The 13285-nt window shown below is 40.4% G+C and overlaps 1 protein-coding gene across 1 annotated transcript in view; it reads left to right on the forward strand.

Annotated features, from left to right (window-relative positions):
* The window catches only part of LOC135482397 (protocadherin Fat 4-like), a 64142-nt gene extending 54977 nt beyond the window's left edge, over positions 1 to 9165 (forward strand). Inside the window, exons 55-64 of the mRNA XM_064762365.1 lie at positions 171 to 452; positions 992 to 1245; positions 1778 to 1951; positions 2944 to 3190; positions 3489 to 3758; positions 4102 to 4355; positions 5697 to 5870; positions 6245 to 6500; positions 7385 to 7681; positions 7873 to 9165. Of these exons, the coding sequence (XP_064618435.1) occupies positions 171 to 452; positions 992 to 1245; positions 1778 to 1951; positions 2944 to 3190; positions 3489 to 3758; positions 4102 to 4355; positions 5697 to 5870; positions 6245 to 6500; positions 7385 to 7681; positions 7873 to 8381 (2717 nt within the window). The 3' untranslated portion in view covers positions 8382 to 9165. The remainder of the gene's footprint in view (positions 1 to 170; positions 453 to 991; positions 1246 to 1777; positions 1952 to 2943; positions 3191 to 3488; positions 3759 to 4101; positions 4356 to 5696; positions 5871 to 6244; positions 6501 to 7384; positions 7682 to 7872) is intronic.
* Positions 9166 to 13285: the final 4120 nt, after the last annotated feature.

A 13285-nucleotide genomic window follows, 5' to 3' on the forward strand; every position in this document is an offset into this window, starting at 1 on the left:
TTATAAAATATACTCGGGAGCAATTTCTACATTTGACTTGGCATGTGCCACAAGCCGTATCAAGGTGTAACTTTACACCACTCTCAATAAGTGAAAGTAATTTTTATAAGATTTTGTGTTTTCTCAGTTTTCTTACTTACTTGCACTATGTTTCTCGTTTTGCTTTTAAGGTGAAATTGTGGTTGCCAATTCCTTGTTTCTTGATCCACAAAAGGAAGATTATACTCTAGTGCTGGAGGGTACAGACACTGGGGACCCCCCTCTGTCAGCTGAGGCTATTGTCAAGATCTATGTGCCCATGAACCATCCGCCAATTGTTGATGAGGAGATCTCATTCGCCGTGCCGGAAAAAATCCCTATTGGAGCCATGATCGGAGAGATTGTTGTCAACGACATTGATATAGGATCAGATGAGAATCAATATTTGATATACAACATTGAAAATGACAAAGGTGAAAATTTAAACAAGGAAGTCTTCCTTCCTTTTGGCAAATCTAAAACATTGCAGCAAGTTGTATCATTGTATAAGGTGACAAATCTGTTTGTCAAAACAGACATTCGTATACCAGCCGTAAACAAAGTGATTAATAATCGCAAGGCCAATTCCCAAAACGACGTTTTAAGGAAGTATATTAAGCACGAAATTAGGACGGAATCTTGAGAAGCAGCCAACATATTTTTATAGACCCAAATCTTCGGGATTCGGACCTCCTGCTTAAACATATGTTTTAATGTTTTATTACAACGTTAAACAAAACTGTACTGAATCGCCTTAAGCGCCAGTCTTTTGTATAAACAAAACTGATTTAAGCAGTTTTTAAAATTGATTTTAAAAATTTTGCCAGTTCTGTTTTCAAGTATTCAAACATTCCTGCGTGTAACGGTAGTATATTCCATTAAATAGGTTCTGTGCTCTGAATCTCATCATTACGTTAGCGCTTGACGTCCCCCTCTCTCTTTCTCTTTCTCTTATATTCTCTCCTCACTTTAGTGCCGTTTCTTATCAACTCTACGACTGGTGTTATAACTACAACCGGGGAACTTGACAGTGAACAGGCGGATAAACATATCTTTGAAGTATTCATCAGAGACAATGGCGACCCCGAACAAACCGTGTCTTCCCTCATCACCATATTCGTCACAGATGTCAACGACAACGCTCCCGTGTTTGGATCCAAGAAAGGTTACAGGGGATTGGTCACAGAAGACAACTGGATTCCCTTTGTGAACCAAGAAGTCACTGTGGTTAGTTTTACCTGCATTTAATTAACAATATTGGTCCAGTTTCCTGCTCCGTAGTAAAGTATAGTATATATTTTAGCATTTGTGTGTCAATATTTTTGCACTGCGATTATAACAGTAATTTGTTATGATTTTATGCAGTATATGATGTCAAAGATAACGTCTGACAAACTGCAGGTCACTGAATGGTCTTTGTCGTGTATTTACTTATTTTTGGGTAATACTGTGTAAAACTTGAACAAATCCAGCAAATTACAAATCATGTAAGCTACACAAATCAACACTTCAATGATTCTCACCTAATGACGTTTTGATGATAATGCATCATTTAAGGGAAAATGATCACAGTTTCGTTGTAAAAATCTTCACTTGATTGTTTTACCTACCAGTATCTCACATTGATAATTCTGCCACATTCCGCTTACCCCTGCTGACATCCTTCCTCATAAGTTGGTCAGCCACCTTAACATTTTGTCTGTATGTCTGTAAAAGTGTGCTTTGCATATTCTGTTCCTCGTCTTTATGTTTTTGGCAGATTCCGCCAATATCTGCGGAGGATTTGGATTCGTCGGCGGACAATAATGCCATCCGCTTCCGCCTAGAAGGACCCGGTAAAGACACATTCCATATTGACCCGCGCTCTGGTGAGCTCACCATCCAGAAGCCTGGGACAATTGACTGTGAGAAAATGTGTCTGTATCAGCTACAGGTAAGCCATAGACCACGTGTAGTACAGCTGAGTGAAAAAAGATTGATTTGTTTTCTGAACATAACCCTGTAATGAACCTTACAAATGAAGAATCTCAGACTTAAGTTATATTAATGATTATTATTATTATTGGTTATTATTCTGTAAACTAAAACCTTTTTCCTATATATATTTGAGGGCGTTTTGCTTTGTATTCTACTTCTCATCCTGTTCTTGTTTTATGTTAGGGCTTCTACTGGGTGCAAAATATTGTTGAATCATAAAAAAAATCTGTAACATCAAACGGAAGGAATACGCACAGGTTATATTGCAAAAAAAACAACACATTTTGGCCTTGTCTTGCCAAAAGTATATTATATATTCTGTTATATGCTGAAATTACACCTTCTAACCTGTTCAGGAACATTGTCAATTATGCTGGCTTTTCGACAGGACCCTGCTCTTCAAACTCTTTTATACATGTATATTAGATATTCCTTGTTGAAGATTTCATGACTAAGTATGATTTTGACGATGACCTTGTTTGGACCACACTAAGCTACTATAGTTTGTGCAAACACTAATTGTGACTTAGCGAATTCCTATGACTTTTGCTGTTGATCTAGTGCCTGAATACGAAAGATGAAAAAAATTAAATATATATATTTATGACCATGCTCTTGTCTCTGCACAGTTTTTTCCAATACAAAGTGAAGGTGCTTTCGCTGTTTTATCAAGGTGATGGACAATGTTATCAGGGGTGTATGCAAAATGTTACAGTGGCTGAGGACGTCGGTTCTAATTAGATAATGTCTTATTTATCATTCCCTTCTATTTTCACATTTGATATACTAGCTTAGTTCTTTGGTGTTTTGCGTTGTACTTCATTTTGGGAATTCACTTTGCAATTATTGACTTGGAACGTCCTCATTGGTTGACAGCTGGTTTAAGAATGTCTGTTTTGAAGCATAGATTAGTTTCAAAATGTTTACTTTTACCTGTATACCCCAAAGGTCATAGCGGAAGACGGAGAAGGTCTAACTTCCCAGGCTAATCTGTCGATCTCGGTAGAGGACGTGAATGACCACGCTCCGGAATTCGGCCGTGTGGAAGACTTCTATGTGGCGTCGACGACGAGCGTTGGGGCAGTGGTGGGGCAGTTCCAAGCACAGGACTTGGATCAGAGCACCAGAAATAACAGGGTCATGTACCACCTAAAGGGCGGGGGGCATGGCAAATTCTCTGTCGACGTGGACTCGGGTAAGGGTGTTGTATCAAATTAAGGTAGATATATACTTATTAAGATAAATATAAAGGCACGAATCAATTTTGTACTGTTTTCTCTCAGAGTAGCCGATAATTACAGTTCAGCTCTTCGTGATGCTAACGGTGGACACACTCGGAACTCAGTGCTGTGAACTGTAATTGCAAAGCACTCTGTTTTCACGTTGCCTTAGCTCCTGGATCATTGCCCTAAAATGTGAAAATCTGGTGAGAAATGAAACCACAATTGATAATGAATACTTATCCTAACCTTTGACCGATCTTCTATCTATAGGTGATATAGTGGTTGCGGATTCATTGATACGTGAACCCCTAATGGAGAACTACGTGCTACACATCGAGGCCTATGACACCGGAGAACCCCGACTGAGTGCTGAGGCTGAGGTCATGGTGTCTGTGGCGATGAACCACGCCCCCAGCATGGACATCTTCTATGAGTACGAGATCCGGGAGACGGTCAGCATTGGTACTGTGGTGGGAACGATCACAGTCATAGACCCCGATCAGAACCAGACGCTCGAGTACTTCATGGATGATGCTTCCGGTGAGAAATAGTGCTTCCTGCAAACTTTAAGCTTGTGTAATTAGAAGTTGCTACAGTCCTATTTCAATCGATAGATGATACCGTTGTCCTTCATTCCCTCCTACTTTCGCACACGTTGAATTTGCCGTAAAAATGATGCGTTCATTAAATCATTTTCACTTTGAAAACCCGTGTTCCCGACATGCTATTTTCAAGACCTCTACAAACGTAATCTTGTCTCTGTCAGCCTTCTTCGTCACCACCCGTGCACCTGACCGCTGTCGTATAAGGGAAAACTTCCTGCGCACGGCGTTAAACACCAATCAAATAAATGATTTAATCTACATATTCCGTTTTGTTTTAGTTCCTTTCAGAATAACTCCAGATAAGGGTGTGATTAAGACCACAGAGCGTCTGGATAGGGAGACGCACGAGGAACACGTGTTCATGGTGTACGCCAAAGACGACGGGACCCCTCCGTACACGGCCTCCAGCATTGTCACCATATTCCTGGAGGACGTTAATGACAACGCACCCATCTTCACTAATGGCCATAGTTACCATGGTTACGTCATAGAAGACGACTTCAATCCCAAGATCGGACAGAAAATCCAACTGGTAATCTGACATTTGATTCGTGATTGTCGGCTAAAGCATTTTTCTGCCGGCAGACATGGCCCATGATTTCAATCTAGGGCCAGCTAACAGGGCGATCTCTTGATCTATCGAACACGTAACTGTCATGGTGATGCAATGCCTGTAGTGTAAGTTACCATGACAGTTACATACACCCAACGCTAAGAGGACATTGCAACGTCCGTGTTAAAGTATAGCTATTAACTAACTACACTTCATATCTCTACAACATACGTCGTCTTGGTAGTTTAAGGGTTAATTAGCTAAGCGACCTGCATGAAACCTGTCCCTGATCCAGATGTTTTGGATCCAGGGACGTCAGTTGCGAAGGGATGTTGTTTACTCCGAGAACTCGGGTTTCCTCTGCCCATAATCGTGACAGGCGTAGGATAATTACACAATTCTTTTGTTTGGCTTTGAACACTACATCAGATAAATAATTAACTTTGTTGTTTATTTCTGCAACAATTGCATCATGAATACTTACAACTGTTTTCAGAAAAGGCTTCATGGAGGGCGGCAGTTTCTTCTTATTAGAGATTCAATCCCATCGTCAAACCAATAAGCAATCCATCCAGATGAAGAAAAATCGATTTGTTCCAAAGCATTTTAACATATATCCTATAATCACATTTGATCTTCCACAAGCAGCTCCATCTGCAGTCTTGATCTTGTTCTTGTTCGTCTACCTCTTCTTACCGGCCCGGATAGCACAGTTGGTAGAGCGTCAGCTTCGGGACTGGTAGATCCAGGATCAATCCTTGATCGAGTCACACCTAAGACTTTAAAAGAGGAAATTGTAACTTCCTCGCTTGGCGTTCAGCATGAAGGGGATAGTGCAACGACTGGTTGACCCGTACCAGTATAATGGCTCGGGCGGGGCGGCTTACTTACCTTCGATAAGTCGTCTCAGTGAAGCAGCACTAAATAAAAGAGTGGTGGAAATCCGTCCTGCAACAAGAAGGCACATTACACGTACATGCACCCTAATGATTCCTTCGTCGTCATATGACTGAAAAATTGTTGAGTACGACGTTAAACCCCAAGCACTCACTCTACCTCTTCTTGGGAATGGTAATCGACCTCAGTTTATTTTTTTGTTCTTTAGTTCAGTATACTGGTATTTCTTTATTTCAAAGCAGCACATTGCATGTATTACACGTGGACTTTAATGATCTGTAATGGAAGAATAAAGTATCCATTTAAAACGACACATCCTGCAGAATATGACAACGTAAAAACAGCATCTTGGTCATGTTTACTTCAATTTATAGGTTTCATCATTTGATTATCAATATGTATAATCCCTTCGTATTTTTCCAGGATAAAAACGTATCAGTGGCTGACATGGATGCATCAGAAGAAAATCGAGGCGTGGTCTTGTCTTTGGAAGGGGAAGGGTCTGAACTGTTTGTAATTGACAGGTACACCGGGAGGTTGTCAACTGCAAAACCGGGGACAATAGATCGCGAAAGGGCAGCCATATACAATCTCCAGGTGACAAGATATATATAATACTAGGATGTATAGATGTGTAAAATTATGTTTCGACATTTATACGAAAAGTGATTGTCCAACATAATAAAATAATTAACTGTGAAAGTTCTGAAAGATTTCAAGTCTGGAAAATATACAATGTACAACTGTAACTGGTAAGTATGGGAATTGAACTGAATGCACTTAAGACCGTCTTCCGAAGCCGACGGAACAAGGCACAGGCATCTTCTATACGGACCAACTCAGAATGGCTCTAGCTACTGCTACGTGGTTGCTAAGATTTCTTTTCGACAGTTTGCTCCAAAATTTGTAATATTTCAGTAAAACAGTGTCTTTTACTAAACATATCAAACAATTATAATGTCTTTCTTCAGATAGCCGCCACTGACCAGAATGGGGAAGGCCTTTCCCGAAGATCTCATCTAGTAATAAGCGTTGTAGATGAAAACGATCACCCGCCAGTTTTTGAAAAACCGAAGTTCCTGTTCACACTGAATCACTTGGCCAAAGCTGGTTATGAAGTCGGTCACGTTAAAGCCTACGACCCAGATGCCACCAAACCAAATAACGAGCTGTTATATGTTCTGCAAGATGACCCGTTTGGGAAGTTCAAACTGGATGTCAGAACTGGTATGGTAATATCTAGACATGTTGATTTGTTTATTTATGGTTGGCTTTATCATTTCGTCGGTCTGCTTTTGTATAATTTCGAATTCCACACATCACCCTTTTTTTACCAATATGCTCAGTGCAAGAAGATTCAACTATAAGGAATCAATCTGTTCAAGAGCGAAAAGGGAGGTAATCTACAGATAGTCCAGTGCTAAAGTATGTCAAAATAACTCTGCTTTATGCGAGCAAAATGTGTCTATAACCATAAGATTTGTGTCACCATCCTTTGTCGTACATATGAAAACAAGTGCAAGTGAAACAAAAATAATAAAAAATCATAGTCGACTTATGATTTCATTGGTGTCTTACCCGCCTTACCCGTGGATGTTTCACTCATGTAAGGACCGTCAGGTTTACATGTGAAAGAAGGAAACCATCACACCCAGCTAGGTAGCTAACAAATCATTCAGCACAATCAAAGGCCACGGGCAGCGAAAATTGAATGCCAACATGAGACCCCATTTGTAAAAGATTGTATGTGGCGATACAGTCTCTAAACTAACGGGGTTTAACCAGCTGGTGGAAATGTAACAAGATCATTATGGTATATACATAAGATGGATATGAAATAATTAAATAGTGAGGCAAGGAAAGCAGATGTACAAGTTAGCACACTGAGTTCTGTTCTCCCAACTGTATATAATTCCCGTACGGTGCGCATATACAGGGCTACACATTCGTACAGTATGAGGTAAGCATATGAAAAAAAACCTCAGTAATAGAAACAAGTTATAAAACTCACATAACCAATATGTAAATTTGTTTCAACATGACGATACAGGTCCTGTAATTTTCTTGTTGCTGTGCTACACCTGTACATGCACCTTCTGATTGTTCCACAGGAAAACTTTACCTGCTGGAGAGTTTCTTCGCTAAGCCCCGGAGGGACGAGTACGTTATACAGGTATCTGTGATCGACATGGGATTCCCCGCGAAAACAGCATACACGGAAGTGGTTGTCAAGTCAACGGGCATGCTCTTCAACGACTTCCCGCCGGAGTTTCTGGGTCGGACAATGTTTTACCTACAAGAAGAGACCCCGGTGGGAACTTTGGTGGGAAAATTGAATATCATTGACAAAGACAAGAACAATGGAGGAGGAATGAATATTAGTATTGAAGGAGAAGATGCCAGACTAGGTGAATATAACACCCACTTCGTACCTCATTGTTATGCATGTGACATTGAAAGTCTAAACAAAATTCCATTGTTTTTTATGATGTCGTACGCTACGTCTATTTAAGGATACTAATTGGAGTCAAGAGTAAAACGTCTTAGTGCCCTTAAAATTTCTTTCACTGATTTGTGGTATTTTTCGTTACGTTTGTAGTGCCATTCAGCGTTGACAACGACGGAAACATCCGAACCACAGCTCGGATAGATCGAGACGCTGGATATTTCTATTTCCTGTTTAATGTGCGGGCCACGGACACAGGAAGCCCTCCATTAAACACCTCCCAAGAGATAGGCGTCATCATGGAGGATATTAATGACAATCCTCCTGAATTCACTCTCAGGAAGTACCGCCACATGGTATACGACCTGTTCCCCCCACATACGGTAGTGGCCACGCCCTTTGCACACGACTCCAGGGACACCACGACGTCAATATACCATTACGAAATGACTGGAGGGAGGCCAGGGTATTTCTTCATAGACAGAGAAACTGGGGAAGTGAAAACGACGCGGAATATCGAAAGGTTAGGCAAAGAAACGATAACTTATACAGTCAAGGCTACAGACCTGTATAACAGAGCTTTAACCGCAACAGCAACGCTAGAGATTCAAATACTGGACTCATTTTCCAACGCAACTTGCTGTTGTGTTGTACCATGTTAGTCGAAAAAAAACAATTTATGTCTTTTAACAGGGCTGAAGAAATATGATTTCAGAGCAAATATTTTTTTAACTGAGGTTTAGTCATACTCAGCGCATGTGCCGCTTTTCACGTTCGCTTTACCTCACTGTCACCACTGTGGACAAGCTTGACTGTTGGAGCCTTTGTGACGTAGGCTTATTTAGGCCCAGCGTCACTACCGATGTTATACGAAGTTATAACCAGTAATAAAATTATTCATAAAAAGTCTGTTAGGATGATATGTTGTGTATTAAGTATTAATAGAAATAAATGATGATACAAGAGCTTTTTGTCTTTTCTGATATCACTTCCTGCCTCATCACCCAGCGCTGTTCACGATTTCTGTATAGAATTGGCAATTGGTGACAGTGGTGTATAGGGAAAGTAGAGAGCGGCGTATGCGCTGTAAGAAGTATGCGGTTTAGAATGTAAGCTCGGTGTATATGGTGTTATGAGGGTAATAAAAATCCACAACTAACTGATATAGTTCTAATATTGTGTATTATATATCAAATTGTCTGGAAACTTTTTTGCATTCCCTGTGTCATTATTTGAATCATCATGAGAAAATAAACTAATTTTGATTTCTGACAAGGTGTAAAACACCAAATTTTTATGCCGCATTACTTACCATGATTGTGAATAGATATAGGCCTACAGCAAGTACGTTACATACAAACAGATATCTGGAGGACATTTAAAGTTTTTTATGTGCGCTGTAGACAATTAAAGTTATGGGAAAAACCAAACTAGATAAATGATGACAATATTTTTATTGGTCTGTGCCGGTGTTGTTCTTTCCTTGCGTTTATGACTCCAATAGCTTCTCATTGCCAAATTTACACACCTTTTGGAAGGATGGAGCCCGTGGCTACACCCATCATACTTAGATTCAAGAATTCATCTAAAATATGCGTTAACATCCTGTGCAGAAAGACAAATCAATCAGATGATTACAATAGAAATCAGAATAGCAAATGTAGCAATTTCTTCCCATATGGCTAGGCCCTCCGTGACCGAGGTGGTGCAATGACCCAGGGGCCTATCCCCAATGTGGCTGCTGTGAGTTGAAGTCCAGCCCATGCTGGCTTCGGTGTATCCTGATGTGTGTGTCGGTATATCCTGATGTGTGTGTCGGTGTATCCTGATGTATTTGTCAGTATTTCCTGATGTATGTGTCGATATCGATATATCTAGATGTGTTTGTGCCGGTGTATCCTGATGTGTGTGTCGATATATCCTGATGTATATGTCGATATGGATATATTCGGATGTATGTGTTGGTGTATCCTGATGTGTGTCGATATATCCTGATGTATTAGAGTCCACCCCAATTAACCTTTGGGGGTGGCTTACCGGATCAGCTTTTCTCAAAATATGTATCTCAGTTGTGCTTCAAATGCATCTAATCATATATCCAACGCGGCGATGTTATTCAGTACGATGCATACACTGCCTGTGTATAGCTCCCGGGTTACGCGGACTAAAGACACTTTGGAGCATTTGTTCTCGCCATAGCCAGTCGGTCTTTGACCAGTGAGGATGCGTACCGGTGGCTAGCTCGAATCTAGCTGATTCGGTCGCGGTTTTATATCAGGTGATTTTAATACCAGGTACCTGATGATGGTCTGTGGTTTCCTCGTGCTTTTCCCAGATTCCACTGTCCTTAAACCGATACGCCGCCATAAGAGGAATATTCCTGAAGGAATGGGGTAAAACCCTCAACATGAAGCTAAAATTTCATGTACAGAAACTATTCAGACATGCAGGCTTACTTGCGTTTAGTTTTGTCCACAGTCTGTGCAAACAAAATGGCTGAAATGTACACTTGATGCATTTCTAACCGATAAACACTCTAAGAAGAGTGCGAAGGATAAAGTTACAACCAGCGATAAAATGTTCAAGCAATGGAAGAGTAACTGCTTGTGGGATATTTGTCGAATTGGAAGAGTGGTCACTCCCAACGTAAGTTACAGTGTTGTCACAGTGATTATCTCCCCTTATGTAGGCCTGACAAAAGTTTCGAGATATCCGTTTCTGGAATTTCTGAATATGATAACAGAATTAGAGAATCGAAAAAAGGACGCCTTCAATACAAATGCTGTGGCGATTGTATTGGAAGTGTCGGAAGAATGATTGTTAAATCATGCTCTTAATTAAATTTCCCACTTTAGATCCGTCGAAGAGAATGGCCTGGGTTGAGTGATGACTTAATGGTTTCTGATCAATGGAGACTTACTGTATATAAGTTTGTCGAGGTACAGTATGCCTATTTGAACTAAATATCACACCGCTTTTTCTTCAGGAGTAATTATGTGATTAGTCCGTCAGCGAATCATGGATGATAAGTTTCACAATTATAATATTTATGATATATGCCTTGATATTTAGTGAGTTTTAAAATGTATTAAGGATACCGGTATGTTACTTCTGAGGCCTAAAAAGACAGCTTTCATCATAATATTTTAATTTCTAGTTGTCTTTTGTTATCGACTGAAATAATGGTCTTTCAAAACCGACCATGTTGCTAACAGAACAGAGTCTTCTTCATACGAACAATGATAGTTTAACAAATCACTGTCTGCCGATGTGTGCTTGTGCCTAGTTGGAAGGCTGGATGACTTACGTATAGGCCTCAATTTCACCGTCGTTTCACCCATCGTTTCAGCGCCATCCTAATTTGCAAGATAAAATAAAATCACTGAAGATTTATCATGAAATAATATCTTTTACGTGAAAACGTTTTAAGTCTTCATTCTCCTTGTTCCCATACCTGAAAATTATCGTCACTTCCAAATTTCGGCATGTTTATAGTTCAGCTTGGCTCACTGGAACTATTACGCCCTCGCCCAATAAAGTCGCATGTTCAACTTCAGCTCTCGCTGTTCTGGCTGAGGCCTTAAGTCAGGATGCTCGTCGGTAAATTAGCAAGGGTCGATGGTTTGCTCCATTCACTCCTCTTTCCTCTATCAAACCTGACCGCTTTCTTATAAGTACAGCAGTAGAACAATGGTAAATCTGATTTAGACCTGGGTCGCCGCGCATTGCATGGAATGAGGTAAACCTCTTTAGACTGAAACCATCGGCCTATTTAGACTCGGATTTGTCGTCTGCAACGCGTGCAACGGTCCAAACGACGGTATAACATAAGCCTACATATACATCCCAGTCAAATTTCCCCTGGAAATTTTGATTCTATGAGGTTGCACTCAGAGGGCGCAATTTTTCCTTTTTCGTCAACAAACTAGGTTTTCACATCATTACGTGGTCGTTTTTCAGCGTATCCAAAAAAAAAACAAAAAAAAAAAACAAAAACAAAAACAAAAAAAAACCAACACATCTAAAACAAACTAAGGACATTAGATCAAAAATCAGAAGGCGGCAGCCTGCTACATTTTTACCTGGTACATGGACACACACACGTGAGAGATCGACACGTTTCTCCTGATGTGTTTTTCTTTCCCATGTTTAATGCCTGGCGTGTGATTCTTCATGACACATCAGTCACTTAGACATTAGTCACAATGATAAAAGTCTTCCCGCCTGACCATGATTAATGGCGGACAGCTTTCGATTGGCTTCATTATTACTGTGAGAAGCCGCCTCAGTGGACAGCAGGCCATAAATTAAAACATGTTTTGGTGAACATAGCGTAACTGAAGCTTATTCAGTGTTCTTTTCTCCTGTGGCAGAATGGAGCATCATTTACAGTCACAAACACATTATGTATTCGTGTGTCTTGTTGCGTTCATTTGTCAGTATACTTTTGTCGTATTTTTGCCAGCCTTTTTTAAATCTTAGCTTGCATGTACGTCAAGAAACTCCTTTCTAACAAAGAAGGTTTTATATATCCGTTGTGTTATTGTCAGCTTATTTGATTCAATGTATTATTCCAGTTTCCCAAAACCGCGGAGCCGTTTTGTAAAGCGTGAGCAAATTTGCGCTGGCGTAACTGTCATGGTAACACATGCTGAAGTGATCCATTGCGCCTTCCTCAAGGTTATGCACGCTTCGATGAACGGACATGAAGTTGTGCTAACCAAAAACCGTGTGTATATTTTTGCCACGTTAGTTGCGTACACGCTATAGCAGCTTTTTACCTGCACGTCATGCATGCGCTTTGCGGAGATCGGTCCAAAAATAGATGTATAGGGTCGCGCCGGCAGTCACAAAAATGCCTCGTACGCCCATGGACAGTAGGCGAACGACGGCATTCGCATAAATTTGACAGTTTTAAAACTTATATGGATCCTGGGTTCATGATATCAAAAGATTATGATTTGAAATGAGTGTCTCCAAGCATTTGAGTTGTCACATGCACATGAAGTATAACTCGAGGTTATAATACATTGCAATATTTATCCATGGCTTGTAAGTACGGTTCATCTGATCTTTTTATGCTTACTTCCCTGTTGACTTATAAATTATCAACAAAATAGTCCTCAAGTGAAAAATATAATGTCTTTGCCACTTTCTTTGACTTAAAAGTCATAAAACAATTATGTGGAAACATTACTGATCAGGAGAAGACGAGTACAAGATTTTAATTTTCTGTTTCTCATATACATGCTTAGGGGCTCAATTTCGTGGCCGAGCGGTTAGAGTGCCAGTGCGGCACAATGACTCAGGAGCCTCTCACCAATGCTGGCGCTGTGAGTTCAAGTCCAGATCAGGCTGGCTTCCTCTCTGGTCGTAAGCGGGAAGGTCCTGCAACAACCTGCGGGTGGTCGTGGGTTGTAGAGCCCGGTTTCCTCCCACTATAATGCTGGCCGCCGTCGTATAGGTCAAATATTCTTGAGTGCAGCGTAACATACCAATCAAATCAAATAAATGCATAAATAAGTTATAATCGTTCCAACGTCAAATTAATAATGCAAAGATGAAC

The sequence above is a fragment of the Liolophura sinensis genome, chromosome 1 (assembly GCF_032854445.1).
Source record: "Liolophura sinensis isolate JHLJ2023 chromosome 1, CUHK_Ljap_v2, whole genome shotgun sequence".
Classification (NCBI taxonomy): Eukaryota; Metazoa; Mollusca; class Polyplacophora; order Chitonida; family Chitonidae; genus Liolophura; species Liolophura sinensis.